Source organism: Bufo gargarizans, chromosome 2, assembly GCF_014858855.1.
Source record: "Bufo gargarizans isolate SCDJY-AF-19 chromosome 2, ASM1485885v1, whole genome shotgun sequence".
Classification (NCBI taxonomy): domain Eukaryota; kingdom Metazoa; phylum Chordata; class Amphibia; order Anura; family Bufonidae; genus Bufo; species Bufo gargarizans.
This window is the reverse complement of record NC_058081.1, coordinates 161,812,853-161,832,541: the sequence shown is the minus strand read 5'-3', so window position 1 is coordinate 161,832,541 and position 19,689 is coordinate 161,812,853. Positions and strand designations below refer to the sequence as shown.

At 41.1% G+C, this 19,689-nt stretch overlaps 1 protein-coding gene across 1 annotated transcript in view; it reads right to left on the bottom strand.

Moving 5' to 3' along the window:
- The window catches only part of LOC122927631 (aromatase-like), a 48,457-nt gene that overhangs the window by 9,088 nt on the left and 19,680 nt on the right, over positions 1–19,689 (bottom strand). Inside the window, exons 3-8 of the mRNA XM_044279640.1 lie at positions 16,464–16,618; positions 11,122–11,298; positions 6,758–6,872; positions 6,532–6,646; positions 4,491–4,653; positions 1,707–1,948 (exon numbers count right to left, since the gene is read on the bottom strand). Of these exons, the coding sequence (XP_044135575.1) occupies positions 1,707–1,948; positions 4,491–4,653; positions 6,532–6,646; positions 6,758–6,872; positions 11,122–11,298; positions 16,464–16,618 (967 nt within the window). The remainder of the gene's footprint in view (positions 1–1,706; positions 1,949–4,490; positions 4,654–6,531; positions 6,647–6,757; positions 6,873–11,121; positions 11,299–16,463; positions 16,619–19,689) is intronic.

Genomic DNA, 19,689 nt, shown 5'->3' with positions numbered 1-19,689 from the left:
TTCTACCCCAAAACTCTACCTTCACAAGATTGATTATTGATCGCCACCACAACATATCCTTGCATCAAGGAAGAAGCTTTACCCAAAGTTGTTTGAGAGAAGGTGGTTACTGGATAGTGAAAGGAAGCAAAGTTATAGCAAAGTATATAAGTAAATGTGTAGTCTGTAGAAAGGCACGTAGACCTACTGAAGAACAAAGAATGGCAGATTTACCGGCAGATCGTGTTAACCCATCACCACCATTTCTTTATAGCGGAATGGATTGTTTTGGCCCATTCATCACCAACCAGAACCGCAAGGAGTACAAAAGATATAGACTAATATTTACATGTCTGGCATGCTACTTGTCGGTACACTGGTGTTAATAAAAACACGCCTCAAGTCAGATAGCTTTTCTCTATAGTTCAGTCAACATATTGAAAGGGGAAGGATGACACACATCAGCTCTTATCTCAAACCTATTTAATCAATACAAACTTAGCAGAAAGGGTGGAAAATAATATCCAATAAAATTATACAGTGTGAAGTCGAAGATTTTCTTTGCCTTGGATTGCAATTCAGAACAGGGAGATTTACTAATCCGAAATCATGTAAAAACTGGCCTACTTACCTTATTCCCCATTAAGTGGTTCAGAAAGTTGCTTATTGGGAAAGAGGTGCAATTTTTTTAGGGTCAGACTCATGACTTAAAATATGACAATGTCTGCAAAATGTTTCCGCAAAATTTTGATTTAAGTAAGCCAACTAATAGGTGTCGTAAACTTAGACTAGATAGTCTAAAGATGTACTCAATATATCATCCAGCATCAGCGACTCTGATCTTGCTCATCTTTAGACCACCTGTCTTTTAGTGTATGCACTGTCTAAATTGTCTCATAATATACACACAAAGATGCTGCATGCCGCATGCTAATGAGCTGATTTGAGTCCAGCGTGATGTCAGTGAGTCCAGCGTATATTTAATTCAGAGCTATAGCCCCTCCCCTGCCCACCTGCTGCTGATTCATATGGAAAAAAACTGTCATTCAGCAGCAGGTGGACGGGGAGAGTCAGAAGCTCATGAATATTCATGACTCATTATTATCAGCTGGAGCTTTTCAATACAAGATGTTGGCAGATGACTGGGTCAATTAAAGAAAGTGACCCAGCATTTTGCTAAGAGAATCAGTCACTTATTTATGTTGCCCTTAGTTAGGACACCATAAAACTGGTGACAGGTTCCCTTTAAGTGCAGGATATCCATATATGTGTAAATTCTGCCACATGTATGTTTATGCATTTTGCTGTGAATGCCTGCCATCATACTTCATCTTTAATATTTCTGTTATCACTGTAAGGACTCATGAACACAACCGTTCGATGTTTTGCAGTCTGCAAATTGCTGATCCGCAAAACGTGGATACCGGGTGTGTGCATTCCACATTATGCGGAACAGAACAGCCGGCCTCTAATAGAACAGTTCTATCCTTGTCTGTAATTCCGACAATAATAGTACATGGTCTATCATTTTGCAGAATGGCCATGCGAACATACAGACACGGAAAGCACACAGTCATTTTTTTTTTTTTGCGGCCCCATTGAAGTGAAGTGAACGGCACAGACATGGAAAAAAAATAAGTTAGTGTGCAGGAGCGCTAAGGTGGGCCACCATAATCAGTTACACTGGTGGGCCCTAAGTACCCCAGTCCGACACTGTACGTACATACCGTTTTCTCAAAATTCTCAAGGCTGAATTCATTTGGCTTTGGAAAAAATTCAACTTTATGCATACGTCCAAGATTTAAGATGATGTTGGTGCCTTTTTTAACATAATATCCATCTATGATATCATCTTCCAGAGCTTTGCGCATGACCAGGTCTACCACGGGCTGGTACCTCATGCTCTCACAGATGAAATTCTCAACAACTTTAAGATTTTGCAAGTCGCTACTCTGTACTTCTCGATCACCTACAATTATAAGGAAGATATTTAGAAATAATTTACTATGTTCTTTGCAGTCTTTGTGTAATAGTTTTATTCAGGAAACATGTTAAATCTGTAAAGGTCTCCATTGGGTTCACTTTAGAACTCTTGAGTGTAGCTAAATTTTGCCTAACTTTGTACTTACCTATAAAGTTCTATATATAGCCAGACCCCTTCACAGACATTATTTTGTGAGGATGCTAGGGTCCACAACATCTCAAAATATATGATCAGTGATCATATATTTTAGCAAAGTTTGAGCAAGCGAAGTTTAAAAAAATTCGATTGACAAGAAATTCGATTCATTACGATGTACTCTGTCACGAATCACATTGCATTGTATGTAGCAGGAGCAATGATGGGGAACGGTGATCACACTGCCCCCCCGTCAATGAACCCTTCAGATGCCATCTTCATGGCTGGCCGTCACATTGAGGCCTTTCAGCGGTTAAAAAAAAGTACATACTCACCTCATCCATTTCATTGCGGAGAGGCCATGGTGGCCATCTTGATTGAAGAAAATGCGCCAAATTTCATGTGCGCTGACGTGATGACATCACAGGTCAGCACGCGTGATATTTGGCTCATTTTCTTCACTCAAGATGGCCTTGCCCTGATCAAATGGATGAGGTGAGTATGGATTTTTTTTACCGCCATTTCAAGAAAAAATTCATTCATTACCACAAAGTGCAAGGAAGTTCCGCTTCGTGACGCAGCAAATTTTTCCTGAAATTCGGATTGAAGTCCACTTCATTAACTTTGATTCACTCAACAGTATGGGAGTCATTTATTATCCAGAAATACCCCTATATTAGGCATATTTCTGGTGTCGATTGCAGCACAATCTGTGACTTTTTCCCTCTCACGCCAAAAAGATGGGCATGGTGTGGGCAGGGAAGCGGACGGGCCGGGAGGCCTGTCTCATTCATCATTTTCTATGCCTGTTTTAGGAAGCTGGCTTACATTTATACTGGCGCTGCACTGGCGCTTCAGTGGATCCTTCGCCAGCTATAGGGGTTATTAAGACCAGCATCTAAAAATGACCCCCTATATATCATAACTTCTATTTAGTAAGAGTGATTTTTTTTACATAGATCTATTCATGGAAGCTTAATGTTAACTTTTTATAGTTAAGATACTGTATATCTGTTATGATCTATGGCTGTGGATCCACTTGCGAACCACTCAGGAGTGGTAAGCTGCTGACCCGTAGGGAGTAAGGACACCTGAATGAGTACCAGAGGTATCAGGCTAATTCGTAGTCAAAAACAGGCTGAGGTCAAAGTCCAGGAAGGCAACTGTTAGTATACTGACAGGTAGGTGGAATATAGCTCAGGTAAAGCAGACTAGCAGAACCTAGCAGGACCTGTACTGATCAGGCAAAGAGTGAAAGCGACAAACAGGTATTTATAGGGGGCTGATTAATTAGTCAGTCAGCAACTGGACAGCAACACACAGAGCAAGGAGAGAAAGGGTGTAACCCCTGCAGTGCTGAACCTGAGATGAGCTATACGGAACTAAGCTCCTGCTGATATATAGACACCAGACAGACACATAGTGAGTGGCGGACACAGGCTGCCAACGTAACAATATCTTATGTATCTTGAACTTTACAATGTCATTTAAAATGCCTTTGTTTTACCAACTAATCATGCCACAAGCTGTGCACAAGACTAAGGGCAGCCTTTTGACACTGTATCGCTGTGGAGCTAGAATCATCCATTGCCCATTGTATAAAACATTAGACAAATGTAATGTGACATTTTGACCATCTCTAGGCAGTTTATAGACATCAGGCAGGACAAGGTCACAGACACATACAGGCAAATTATACATGTGTATATTATACTGTAGATCGGGGTTTACAATGATTTTGTCCAAGGGCCACACCGTCAAGCTTAAGTCACCACATAAAATATGCACTTGAAAGTGTATAATTTCCTAATACATTTTCTATAAAATGTATATGAATATTTATGCATATGACTAAACATTGAATCTAAACCATGATATACCTGTGCCCCACACTGTCTTACAGATGCGGGAGACTTGAACTAGTTTTTTACCTGAAACTTATTTTATTATTTGGTGTACTGTTGATCATTAGTGGCCCATTGCTGAGATTTATGACACTATTGTAAGATCAGTGGGTTTTTACTGCTGTGAGCCCCACCAATCTCTAGAATGGACTGGGAGACGCTTTGTCTCCTTTTGACTGCTCAGTTTTCTGCAGTGGTCAGATAGATAGTCCATTATAGTCAATGGCTGCCCATGTGACCACCCAGAGGAGACAGCGTTGCTTTCCTTTCACTACTGCCAGGTTATGACATAGTAGCTATCAACTGGATTTACAGCAATCGATGATCATTACTTGGACACTAGCAGATTTTCCTATTAATATGCCACCCATTTATTGAACCCTTTTATTTTTAAGAGTTATCACAGCACAACAAAGGTAATAAGAAATGACTAGCATTCTATGCAGAAAACCCCCAGAAATGTTAGCGTTCACCCCATTGATATTTACCAACTACAGTTTTGATCTCATTCAATATCATCTCTTCAGCTTTTGGATGTTGAGCGATCAGGATTAGCATAAAATACAGGGAGACGGACATGGTGTCAGGAGCAGCAATCAGCATCTCCAAAATGCTCTGATTCACATTTTCTGCAGTAAGATCTCCATGGTTCTTAAAGGGGAGAAAATATTAAATGGAATAATTATTATTTTTTAGACCATTGCAGATTTTTTTTTTTTTTAATAAATGCTTCCATGTATCCCTATTTACTTTAACGGAGCTGTGCAGCAGTTTCCTACACAATGAGTGGCCAGGATTGTGACTGTACAGCGAAAGCTTGGAAGGGAAAGCAGAGACCTTCATTCTCAGGATCAGGTGTCCCAGAGGTTGGACCTCTACCAATTATAATGTAATGGCATGTTCTAGCAAAAAAGCCATAACTTTATATGTTTAGCACAATCCCCCAAGAATTTTTTATTTTTTTTAAATCAGGGTGGATTTTGGAAAACTTTATTGTGCTATCTATCTGGAAATAAAATACAGATGAAGACTATAGAAGCCATAATTGGCTGTCATGGACATGTGACATCTCAATGGACATGAAACTATTTTCTAAAGTGTCAACAGCAAATAGTATAGCAGTCCTCTATAAATCATTACATCACATGGGTAGTCTTGTTTGTAGGATTAAGGGCTGTTTCACACGAGCGGATGCCGTGCGTGTCATCCACAGCGTGAATGACAGTCAAGCCCCGCACTGAACAGCAGAACCACAGAGCATTAACCTGATTGACAATGCTCTCTGTGACCTTTTTACTACAAAATCACATTGAGATAAAGTTTTGTGATTTTGTAGAAAAAAGTTCACAGAGAGGCACAGGGCATTATCAATCATGTTAATGCTCCGTGTCTCTGCTGTTCAGTGCGGGGCTTGGCTCTTATTCATGCTGCGGATGACACGCACGGTATCCGCTCGTGTGAAACAGCCCTAACAGTCACCGACAATTATATTTCTTAAAGGGTTGTCCTTTTCCAACTGATGGCCTGTCCGAATCAGCTGTTCTGTGCAGCTCTGTTTCCTGAAGTCGCCACAGGAACTACAATGCACCATCAACAATGTATTGGATAGTGCATGTCACCACAGCGCTGCTCCCATCGAGATCAATGGGAGCTGTGCTTCACCCTGTCCACTACAATGTTGACAGCCCTTTGTTGCTGTGGTGACAACTGCTGGTCAAATTAAAAGAGTTGTCCAGCCTATTTTAAGTGATGGCCTATGTAAGAAAGGCTGTTCAACCCCTTTAACTTCTCATGGATCTTATTGGATCTCATGTGGATGCATCACACAGATCTGGATGCAATGTTTTTTTCCTGCTTCTAGAGGAGTATATTTAGCATTATGGAGGAAACATACAGCAAAGCTGTAATGCAGTGCGAGTCTTTGCTGTGGACTTGAAGTGCACTCCGTGCATATGGAATTGCTGTGTACATGAGATGGTGTTTTAGATTAGATCAGATGCTTTTTAGCATTCAGTTCTTGTAAGAAGGCACCATCTGCTATTCTCCACACACTTTCTTAGGCTACTTTCACACTAGCGTTCGGCTGTCCGCTCGTGAGCTCCGTTTGAAGGGGCTCACGAGCGGACCCGAACGCTTCCGTCCAGCCCTGATGCAGTCTGAATGGATGCGGATCCGCTCAGACTGCATCAGTCTGGCGGCGTTCAGCCTCCGCTCCGCTCAGCAGGCGGACACCTGAACGCTGCTTGCAGCGTTCGGGTGTCCGCCTGGCCGTGCGGAGGTGTGCGGATCCGTCCAGACTTACAATGTAAGTCAATGGGGACGGATCCGTTTGAAGATGCCACAATATGGCTCAATCTTCAAGCGGATCCGTCCCCCATTGACTTTCAATGTAAAAGTCTGGACGGATCCGCTCAGGCTAATTTCACACTTAGCTTTTTTTTGCCAATTTAATGCAGACGGATCCGATCGAACGCTAGTGTGAAAGTAGCCTTATGCATATATTTATTTGCATCAACTCTTACTACACACCTGTGCAAAAATAAGCTCTGTTGCAAAATCGATATTCTCATCCAGCTTGTCTGAAGTGGAAAGCTCTCGTCGCTTTTGCTCAATGAGAATTTCAACAGCTTCTTTCAAATCATTGCTGAAGTACAAAGAGAGGATGGTTACTTCCAGAATCAGCAAAATCATTTTTGGATTTATAAACAATTACATTCACAGTAGGGAGAGTGTTGTTCAGACGGTGGAAACTCACGCTGATTTCTCATACTTCTTGTAGAGCCAGGAGATTTTAAAGAATATGTCTGGTTTCAGCAGAAGAGCCTCCCATGCGTCAAAGTATTTCTGAATCTTTACAACAATGTCATTCTCTGGAACAACAATGATAAAATAATGAGAACATGACACCTTACATTGCCAAGATCTCCATAAAATCAAGAGCAATTAAGGTATTAAAAGGGAATATGTCACCAAAATACTAGGGCCGATTTACTAATCCTATCTACTATTTAGACAATGTAAACTTTGAGTAGACCGCTTAAAAATTAGCCAAAATTTCACCAGTGGCTGATGCTGGATGATAACTTTGGCGCATCTTTAGATTGTCTTGTCTAGCAATTTTGGGGTGCAGTGTTGTGACTTAGGGCACATTCACACATGTGCCGCCTGTTCTGTGCATCGAGGACTGCAAATTGCAATCCCTGGTGCAGATGTATGCAGACCCATTCAACTTGAATGGGTTTGTGATCCGTCCGCACCACAAAAAAATAGAACAAGTTACATTTTTTTGCGTTGCGAAGGCACTGACAGAAAGCCCACGGAAGCACTCCATAGTAAATGCAGTGCACAAACGGCCAGTGCTTGCATATTGTGGACTCGCTGTTTGCAAATCGCAATACGGGACCGGCCGGCACATGTGCATGTCCATGTTCTGCAGTAACCCCTGTGCTGGAACTACACAGCTCTATCCACTGTGTAGCACCAACACCAAGGCACAAAAAGTGTCTAGGACTCGTAAATGTGGCACATTTTCATTAGAAAATCTGACCCAATATTTTTGAATGTTTTAGATCAGAGATGAGCAAAGTATTAAAAAATTTGATTTGGCTGCTTCACCGAACTTTACAAAAAATCAGCTTTGTAATGAATTACCTCGTCACAAAGTGCATTTCATTGTAAGGAGTGGGTGCAATGACAGGGAGTGGTGATTGCGCCGCACCCAATCATTGTACCCTTCAGATGCCACTTTCGCACATGATCGTGGCATCTTATATTAATAATAGAGCGGGAAAAAAATAAAAATAAAAACTTAACTGATCTATTTGTTCGCGACAGGCTGACCGCCGCCATCTTGCTTGAAATTTCTTGCAGCCTGAGATGACGTAATCACACTGGCCTGCATGGTGACGTCATACGTCACTGCTCATGGGATTTTGGTCTAGATCTTCAAGCAAGGTGGCGGCAGCCGGTCGGTTGTGAGCAAATGGATCAAGTAAGTAAAATTTTTTATTTTTTTACACTATTTCAGTTTAAATCGATTGGCCACCATGAAGCACAAGGAAACTCGGCTTTTCGACAAATCAAATTTATCCTGAAATTCGGATCGAAGTCCATTTTGTGGACCTTGATTCGCACATCGGTATTGTAGATGAATTACTTTATATGAAATAAAAATGTTTTTGTTTTTAAATAACTAACAATGTGATTCTCCTGAGTTTCATCATTACCTTGTAAAGAAACAGAAGGGTGCAATGTTAAGGGCGTCTTCACAAGCTACAGATTTACGAGACTGAAAATCTGTTTTATTCACCTGAATGGGGCTTGCAGAAATGCATGTGCTTGCCACTTCAAATTAATGGAACTGATTTTAAAGAGAAAGTGTCATCAAAATATATGCATAATTCTACATAATTCTTTCGCACCACTCTTTTCACGCACAGAATCAGGTTTTTAGAGAAACTGGATCCTTTCCAAAAACTGATGCAAAGTTTGCATAATTTTGCATCAATTAAAAACAGAACTGATCCAGTTTTACTATTTTTACCTGGAAACAAGGCAAATGACCTGCGATTGATTCAATTTTTGAACAAGGGGTGTGTCAGTGGGAAGACAACCAGTCAGTGATTCTTACACGACTCTCACCAAAATGGGTGAAAAAGTAAGCATGGTTAGCTATATTAATGAGGTGTAAGCCAGGTTTAACAACTGTTATATTTAAAGAAGCACTCAATTTACAGCATAACATGCACCGTTTAGTAAAGTTAGCACACATTAGGGCAACCCAAGAAAAATTGACTGTAAAAATTCTGCTTGTGAAAAATTCCCCATTGTGTTTTCTGTAATTGTATACAGGGATGCAGACATGAACTGGTTTTGTTTTTACAGCTTTCCCTATGTGGTAAACTGTCCTGTTACCTTCATTTTCTGGGTCAGTATGATTACAACTAAACTACATTTAATTTTCTTGAATTTTAATACTTAAAAATATATATATATTTTTCTGATTTCATCGCCTTATTCTGACTCCCATAACTTTTTTTATAATGAGGTCTACAAAGCTGTGAGGTCTACAGATTTTTTGTGACATGATCTGTAGTTTTTATTGATACCATTTCGGAGTGTGTATGGCTTTTTGATACATTTTTCCATTACAGTGTTCACCATATGGGATAAATATGTTTATATTCTAATAGTTTGCGCATTTTGGGCATTAACTTTTCTTTTTACTAAGATCACTTTTAGCTTAGATACCAGTGAATTAACACTGCATTGTAAGCCCTGTTATTCTGGAGCCTTGCCACCTGCAGGCCACCATAGGAACTATAGCTCTGATACGCAGGGTTTCTTCAGAGAGAACCAGCATACCAGAGCAAATGAACGGCATGTCACGATAGCCACATGAGAGAACTATTCCAGGCCCTGAAGCGTAGCGTTTTCAGCGCTCAGATGCTGTGGTCATATTTGATCACTGCATCTGAGGGGATGAATTTCTGCAACTGGCGTCATCGCCCATCACAGACATTAGCCCTCTGTCTCGGCTGTTTAAAAACCCAGTGGCTATTGTGCCCCTTGTGCTCTTGAGAGTGTGCACCATATTTAAAGTGACGACTTCTGCTGCACATGTATGGTGCTGGCCATCAAAGAGTTAAGATGGCAACATAATTAGGTCTCTTGATGGCTAATGCCATGCATAAGTAGTCTCAAAAATGTCTTGTCATCCTAAAAAGGTATCAACTACTGAGGACTCTGAATTTGTATCTTTTCTCCAAGGGTAACATACCTACATGCAGATCACTGTGAGATGAAGCAAAGTAGAAAAAGATACAAGGGATAAAATAAAGACAAAGGTAATAATAAACCTTTCTGGCTGGTGGAGTTGGCTCTATTCCAAGTTATGCTGTAGGGCCTCATGAAATTAGATGCTGCTACAACATATTAAAGGAAATCTGTCATCTTCTACGAGTCCTATAATAGAGATTATCCCATGTAGACATTTAAGGCATATCCACCTTTGGGATATGTAGCCATCTCAAGAACAGGGCCTTCTGTGGAACTTTTTAAATTGGTTTGACTCACAACTATTGAACATTTATGGCATATTCTGTGGAATAAATGTCCAGCTGGGACAACTCCTTTCAGTGCAGTAAGACAGAATGGGAACACCAACCACTAACCTCAGATCAGTAATCCGTAAACCCCTTCTGTACACCCACAAACCAGCCTTAAATGCAAACACATTCCTTGTTTCTATGCTGATGCCTGCGCTAGACTAAGGCCTCATGCACATGACCGTGCCGTTTTTTGCTGTCTGCAAACCGCGGATCTGCAAAAAACGAAAGCCGCCCGTGTGCCTTCCTCAATTTGCGGAAGGGAACGGGAAGCCCATTGTAGAAATGCCTAATCTTGTCCACAAAATGGACAAGAATAGGACATACTATATTTTTTTTTGCAGGGCCACGGAACGGAGCAACGGATGCAAACAGTACACGGAGTGCTGTCCGCATCTTTTGCGACCCCATTGAAGTAAATGCGTCCGCATCTGAGCCGCAAAAACTGCGGCTCGGATGCGGACCAAAACAACGGTCGTGTGCATGAGGCCTAATACTCAGAACCTTATGTGAGCTCATCAGTTTCTACAGAAAATCAGATATGAGTCATATTTACAATGTAGAGAATACACAAGCACAAAGCGGGGTTGCTTGGATAGAATCCATGGATAAAGAGGAAATACAGGCTCTTTCAATGAATGAGCTCACTGAGTGAATTTGTTGACAAATGCAGATTTAGTGTGGGGTTGCTGGATATTTTCAGTCACGAGTTGATCTTCAGTCACTTAATACTGACTAGTGCTGAAAACCATCAGAGACTAAAATATTCTTCTTAAAAGAGACCCAAACATCACAAAAATAGTACTAATACTATTACAGTCTGACTATATACAGTAATATATGTACTGTCAAACTGACAATGCATGTTATTTTGCCAGCGTTTCATTACAAACGGAGATTGGAGAGTTTGACGTGATTGCTTACTTTTATGAAGACCTCTGCTTTTCTTATGTATCTGTTCCCATAAATAACCCCAATTACTTACAATGTACAGATGTGCGGATGCACCTACCGTCTAATGGAACTCGAAGGAATAGGTTGTTGGAGGTGTCTAGCATAATCAATCTCATTAGTTTCAGAACATTGACTTTGCCCAGATCATCAGTGACGTCACACAGCTTTGCCAGGAAACGTTGGGTTGAGTTAATGCACTGCTCCGTGGTCTGTAGTAGTCCAGGTCCAGACAAAGCTGAAAGATCAACACATTCAACAGCATTGTACATCTCCATGATGAAAGAAAAAAATCACGGCATTGCCGTAAAGAGGACCTATCATGTCCTCTAACTAGGCAGCTGCCCTTATCTGGCTGTAGCAATTACTCAGTGGATTCCCAAGTTATTTTTCTCTTAATACCCCCTCCCCAATACCTAAGCAATTGGTGCCATTAATTTCACGTCCTAATATGCTATTCAGGCCATGAACAGTCAAGGGTTGTGATTCTCAACAAGAAGTGAACCAGAGCTCTGACTGGACGGTATCACTGCTCTGGTTCACTCCCAATTAAGAATCATGCCCCCTTGAAACTGCATGGCCACAATGACATATTGGATGGGAACCAAAATGGCACCAATTGCTCAGGAATAGGGGGGAAGAGGGATCTAGGAAAATAATTACTGCAGAGCCAGGTAAAGACAGCTACTGTTGTTGGACAACATGTCAGGTCTTCTTTAATACACTGTGCACTTAGATCAGAGGTCCACAACCTTCTGTAGGTCATGAGCCAATAATTTTCCAATATGACGAGTGCTGTTATAGCACACTAAATATTTAGCGGGAAAGAGCCTATTAAAGATGTGACTAATATGAGTAATACTTTTAGCCTGGTTACCAGCCAGTGATATGGTATTGATCCTAGTACCATATTATTTTAATGCAATAATCTCTGTGATGCCACTAGCGCAAAATGATTTCTAGAAGTGGCAACAGCTGAAGAGCAACACAGAGAAGGCCAGAGATCTACATGTGGCACCCAAGCTACTGGTGGAGGAACACTGACGTAGGTGAGCCATGATGGTCCCTAGTAATAAGGGTCAGATCCGTCTTGGCTATGTTAAAGATAATACAAACGGACCCGTTCTGTACGGATGCAGACGGTTGTATTATCTGAACGGATCCGTCTGTGCAGATCCATGACGGATCCGCACCAAATGCCAGTGTGAAAGTAGCCTTAGTATAATTTTTGGCTGATCCAATATGACTACGTGGGATGAGAAGTAGTGTTGAGCGCGAATATTCGAATTGCGAATATTTTTCTCGAATATCACGATTTCGAGATTTTTAGAAATTTCGTAAAAATTTCGTAAAATACACATATATGGAATATAGCAGTGCGAAGCTGAAATTGCGATGCGATTAATATAACACGAAATAATCGCATGGTGATTTCTACTTATTACTGCTATAGTCCATCAGTTGAAATCGCCATGCGATGAATATAACTCGAAGAATAGTACTGCTATATTCCATATTCGCCGAATATGGACTATAGCAGTACTAAGTAGAAATCACCATGCGATTATTTCGTGTTATATTAATCGCATCGCAATTTCAGCTTCGCACTGCTATATTCCATATATGTGTATTTTACGAAATTTCGTACTATTGCTCTAACTTCGTCTTTTAGAATATTACGAATATTCTAAAAGACGAAGTTAGAGCAATATTACGAAATTTCGTAAAATACACATATATATTGTAATTTAGCTAATATACTGCTATATTAACTTTTTTTAACAGTGTACATATTTTACAAAACTTAAGTTCAGAAGAGGGAAAAAAAATTAGAGAAAAAAAAATGATTATAGCACTATATTAGCTAAATTACAATATATATGGGTATTTTACGAAATTTCATAATATTGCTCTAACTTCGTCTTTTAGAATATTCGTAATATTCTAAAAGACGAAGTTAGAGCAATAGTACGAAATTTCGTAAAATACCATTGCCTTATACTAATATACTAGAAAAATCGCAACACGCGATTAAAATAATCGCATATTATTCGCGAAAATTGAAATAATTACGAATATTCGATTTCGACGAATATAACACGAATATTCACTCGAATATTCGTGATATATCGCGAAATCGAATATGGCACCTCTCGCTCATCACTAATGAGAAGTAGACAAGGACAGGTCAATAGACATAAAGGTCCAGGTTGCTATTAGATGCAGATAGGGTGAGAGCTACATCTTAATTTTACCTGGTAAAAAAAAGTGTACTGTGTAAACAAATGCTGAATGTGTACTGTGTAAAAAAAGCGCAATCAGTGTGTGCCGGTCAGCGGTGAATGTTCTGTTTTTCTCTCCCTTTTTATGAATGCAAATAAGCAGCTAGAAAAACAGCACTGCTTGTCCGAGGCTGACGCTTCATACAACTGCTGAGCTGATTGCATTATGCTGCTTCTTTGGCCTCATGCACACGACCGTTGTTGTGTCCCGTGTCCGTTGTTCCGTTTTTTGTGATTTTCTGCGGACCTATTGACTTTCAATGGGTCAGTGGAAAACTTGGCTAATGCACCGTTTGTCATCCGTGATCCGTGTTTCGAGTCCGTGAAAAAAATATGACACGGACAACGGTTCGCGGACCCATTCAAGTCAATGGGTCCGTGAAAAAGCACGGAGGCACAGAAGATTGTCATCCGCTTCCGTTTTTTTTCTATCATTTGCATGACAAACTTGACTTAGATTTTATTTTACTTTCCTTCATGTCTGGAGATCCTCCAAAAAGAAAGGAAGACACACGGAAACAAAAACGGACCGCAAAAAAATACTGTCGTGTGCATGAGGCCTTTCTTTGGTGATTTGTGCTATTTCCTTTACTGATGATGGTAAACTCAAGAAGCATGAAAACTCTACTGAATGTGGTGTTCAGGAACATACATATGTATGTCAATAATGCCTCCATGAAGATGTCTGAGATGGATCCGTGTTGGGGGCGTATGTCAGTTTTTTGCTGTCTGTGTGTCATCCGTGTTTCACCAACACTGCATAGCTAAAAAATAATTTTAAAAGCATCTCTTCCTATTGATCTGTGAAACACGGATGAAACATGGATGGCATCCGTGTTGCATCCGTCATTTTCACGGACCCGTAGATTATAATGGGGGTAATCGACAAAATAGAGCGTGCATCTGTGATAGAAACACGAACCCACAGACCGTGGTAAAATATTGATGTGTGAATACACACATTAATATGAATGGGGACGTGTGCTGTCCATGGAGAACACGTACAGCACACAAACGTGGAACGCTGACGTCTGAATGAGACTTTAAGCAGTAGACAAAGGGGTTTGCTTATTTCTTACTGCTTGGGGTAGGTTCAGGTGGCCTCCGTTCAGTGTTATATGCTACCCCCAGTGTATAGAACAGTATCTTGGGTACACAACATCAAGATTTTCTTAGTTTTGATCTTGTTTCAGTTTATACTATTAGAATGAAAGGGGATCATCACTCACTGGGCCACCGGCCAGTCAGCTAAAAGACCTATCAGGCACAGTGCTATTTATTTGTTTGTAGCTGTGCCCAGTAGGATAGCTCAGCCCAGGGCAGACTGGGAACTTAAAGTGGCCCTAGAAAAAGAAGTAAAAGTGGTCCCATGTTGTAGAAGGGGTCCAAAAAAACAGAATGCGGGGCAACACAAGTAGAGGACTCACCAATACCATAGCGCAAAATACCATGAAGCAGAACCATATACCATAGTGAAGCACATTATACTGCCGGGGTGCACCTAGCCTTTCTGCTGCCTGAGGCGAAAAAACTGAAGCGGTGTTCCCCCAATGCCAGTTTCTAAACCTAACCCATTCCCTTCTGCCCATGTCCTTTTGGCTGCCCCTCTCTTGCCCCTACCTGGTACTGCCTGAGGTCGATCGCCTCACCTGGCCTCATTGGTGGTGCATCCCTGTATACTGCCCTAAAAGATGTCTCTCTGTGGTGGCCATAAATAGCTGTCCTCTTCCTGTCCACCTCCTCCAGCTGTGTCTGATTAAGATATGAAGCAGGGGCTTAGGAGGTGAGATGTGGGTCACAACTGTTGAACTCAGGTGGGCATGTGCGGTCACTGGCAGCTTACATTAGTGCCTGATTCCCACAGTGTTAATTACCACTGAGACCTCATTATGTACTCAGCCAGTGGCAGAGAGGAGGGCCTGGATAGCCCCCTGAGCATAGGCCCCTGGAAATTTTCCTGTAGGGTTTATGGCCAATCTGCCCCTGGCTCAGCCCCATTGATTTGAAAGGACTGAACAGCAGTGAGGTGCAGTACCAGCTATAGACACAACCAAGTGTGTGGCACTGTGCATACTAGTAAACAATGAAGGGGACATTGCCCCTTCATTTAGATGGTAATGGTGAAGCATTTACATGAATACTTTAATTGCCTGATTTTGTTGAGGTCTAGTCTGGCATGGAGCTGCAGTGCCTAGACAGGACCTGACAATAATAATGATCACCGTGGGTCAAGCAATTAAATGGGTTGTCCAACCCCTATAATGACCCCCCTAATGCCTGGGCCCCTCATATAGGTTATACTTAACCCCGTTCCTTGGCACCCGCATCTCTCCTGATCCCACACGGCTGCTGCTACATCTCCCTGTCACGCGTATCAATACATACTGCAATGGGGTAAGCAGTCAATAGCAGGCCATGGATCACAAAATCCGACAACAAGGATGGCGGGGGGTCTGGCCTGCCTTAGCCAATAGCAGGTCGTTACAGGGACGAGCATCCTTAGAGTCACCCGCAATGCTAGTCAGCCTGCTATTGAGCGGGGTAAATATAACCTATATGAGGTGCCTGGGCATTAAAGGGGGGGGGGGGTCATTATAGGGGTTGGATAACCCCTTTAAGATGGCCAGTCGTCAGCCAGTTTGGTTGATAGCCATGGGTTGACTGCAAAGAAGACAAAGTAAATACTGAAAAAGACTATAAAGATTTTTTATGGCCTTTATAAATGGAAACAACATTCTCTACTACAAGGCTTACTATATAATGTATATATTTGTATATGACATATTTAGCTTAGTGTTCCTGCTTATATTGTAAAACAGCATTTAAACGTTCTGCAGTGTTGTCCATTGTCAGCAGGGGGCAGCATAATACTCTTCTTTACTTTTACCAGGACAATATCATGAATCAGTTACAGCACAATATGATTAGGCTACTGGAGGCTGTTAGGCTTTTTGCACAGTTCTGTATCAGATGTTCTTTTGGAAACCAATGAAATGTTCTTTGAATCTAGTGCTGGTTTTCAGAATATGTTCTTCTGTTCTTTTTCCACAACATTACCAACACAATTAATTATAAATGCATTATTGCTGTACTTATATAATTCATTTCAAATATTTCATACCTTTGTTAAAGAAAGGCCTTATGACTTTCCATAGAGTCGGGTTACTGTTGAAAATTAACCCATTTTCATTCATTCCAATACATTGTAATCCCAATTTACTGCCAAACCGTGACACATAATGATTATGCTTCATCACGTGGCATGTCGCTGAAGATCTATGGGGGAAAACGTCCATATTCAGTGCTTTATATCATAAATACTGTTGTATGAAAAGTTTCATTTTTCCACTTCTGATTCTGTTGTATTCATCTGTAAATCCGCACAAGGTCTCATGCACATGGCCATATTACGTATCTGTAATTCAGAACCCATAGCAATATTTAGGCCATACTGTACCTCTGAGGCATATGAAGCTTTTTCTTAGATTCTTACAAAATTTCTGAGATTAAACTGTGGCCTGTTACATTGGATGTGATTTAGGCCTCATGCAAACGACTGTAGTTTATGTCCACATCCGATCCGCATTTTTTGCAGATCGGATGCGGACCCATTCAGATGTGTGCTGTCCGCTTTCGTATTTCAATTCTGCAGCCCTGCAAAAAAAAAAAACGTGCAATTTTTTTCCGTGTTGCGGACAAGAATAGGCATTTCTAACAGAGGACAGTACGTACCATTCAGCAAAATGTAAAAACGCACACTGGCTCTATCTGTGTTTTGGACATCTGCGATTTGCGGACCCCCAAAAAAAGATACAGTTGTGTGCTGGAGGCCTTAATAGAAGTATTCCTTGTGGGGGGGAATACAGTGGCATACGAAAATAACTACCATGCACGGCTTTGCAATAACAGTTCAGTCATGTACATGAAGCAGGGGTCAGCAACCTTCCGCACTCCAGATGCTTTGAAACTACAACTCCCAGCATGCAAACGTATTTGGCTGTCCTTGTAACACTCACAGAAGTGAAAGGAGGATTCTGGGACTTATAGTTTCAGAACAGCTGAAGTGCCGGAGGTTTCTGATCCCTGTCCTAAAGCAATGATAGCCAGATACTTTCAGCACCAGATGGTGACAGATAGGAAAGTGTATTTATACTAAAATGAATGGAAATGGGAAACATTGACACATGGTTTCCCATATGTAAGCAATACAGAAACTATAAAGATTAATGATTGCCCAAAACATGTGACCATAGCTCACAGCGACAAACAGCCTTTCCTGGTCACAGGCTCTAAGCCTTAAGGCTTCTTTTATCATCTTAGTTTATAGCATAGGGCACCTTGGTATAATTTTTACTTCTCTTTTGTGTTATTTCTGCCATTATACATATAATTGGTGATAATTGATGCCAGGCATGGGGAGGCCACGGATTAGCCTACTTTTGATCCTCCGCCTTTTTTAAAATTATTTTTGATCGGTTCAAAGGGAATGAATCATCAGCTATGACATAAAGAAATATTAAATACAGGAGGGGATCAGTCAGGAATATCTCCGTTTATCAGACTACAGTACATTTGCCTGTCTATGTTACACTGGTTTAATGAGATTGCAGGTATCTGTTCCTGCTGTGTGATTATTATGGTTGCTTTAGTTATTTTTATCTTTATGATTAGAAAGGATATACAGTACAGACCAAAAGTTTGGACACACCTTCTCATTCACACAAGAGTTTTCTTTATTTTCATGACTATGAAAATTGTAGATTCACACTGAAGGCATCAAAACTATGAATTAACACATGTGGAATTATATACATAACAAAAAAGTGTGAAACAACTGTCATCAGTTGCGTTGTGGAGAAGTCAGGTGGATACACAGCTGATCGTCCTACTGAATACACTGTTAGAATTTGTATTATGGCAAGAAAAAAGCAGCTAAGTAAAGAAAAACGAGTGGCCATCATTACTTTAAGAAATGAAGGTCAGTCAGTCCGAAAAATTGGGAAAACTTTGAAAGTGTCCCCAAGTGCAGTCACAAAAACCATCAAGCGCTTCAAAGAAACTGGCTCACATGCGGACCGCCCCAGGAAAGGAAGACCAAGAGTCACCTCTGCTGCGGAGGATAAGTTCATCCGAGTCACCAGCCTTTAGAAATCGCAGGTTAACAGCAGCTCAGATTAGAGACCAGGTCAATGCCACACAGAGTTCTAGCAGCAGACACATCTCTAGAACAACTGTTAAGAGGAGACTGTGTGAATCAGGCCTTCATGGTAGAATATCTGCTAGGAAACCACTGCTAAGGACAGGCAACAAGCAGAAGAGACTTGTTTGGGCTAAAGAACACAAGGAATGGACATTTGACCAGTAGAAATCTGTGCTTTGGTCTGATGAGTCCAAATTTGAGATCTTTGGTTCCAACCACCGTGTCTTTGTGCGACGCAGAAAAGGTGAACGGATGGACTCTACATGCCTGTTCCCACCGTGAAGCATGGAGGAGAAGGTGTGATGGTGTGGGGGTGCTTTGCTGGTGACACTGTTGGGGATTTATTCAAAATTGAAGATATACTGAACCAGCACGGCTACCACAGCATCTTGCAGCGGTATGCTATTCCATCCGGTTTGCGTTTAGTTGGACCATCATTTATTTTTCAACAGGACAATGACCCCAAACACACCTCCAGGCTGTGTAAGGGCTATTTGACCATGAAGGAGAGTGATGGGGTGTTGCGCCAGATGACCTGGCCTCCACAGTGACCGAACCTGAACCCAATCGAGATGGTTTGGGGTGAGCTGGACCGCAGAGTGAAGGCAAAAGGGCCAACAAGTGCTAAGCATCTCTGGGAACTCCTTCAAGACTGTTGGAAGACCATTTCAGGTGACTACCTCTTGAAGCTCATCAAGAGAATGCCAAGAGTGTGCAAAGCAGTAATCAAAGCAAAAGGTGGCTACTTTGAAGAATCTAGACTATGACATATTTTTAGTTGTTTCACACTTTTTTGTTATGTATATAATTCCACATGTGTTAATTCATAGTTTTGATGCCTTCAGTGTGAATCTACAATTTTCATAGTCATGAAAATAAAGAAAACTCCTTGAATGAGAAGGTGTGTCCAAACTTTTGGTCTGCACTGTATATCTGTGTACAATCTTTACCCGTTGTTTAGTACTGTGATACTTTCTTGGAGTTATAAAAAGACTGTTTGTAGTTTGATCAAATGTTCGCAAACCACAAGTTTGCTGCGTGCCCCATTCACTTTAATGGCAGGTGAACCTGAAAAACCTTCAGGTAATATTTGCAGCCACCAAATACTTACTAGAAGTGCACAAATAGTCCCAAAACAAGAACAGTG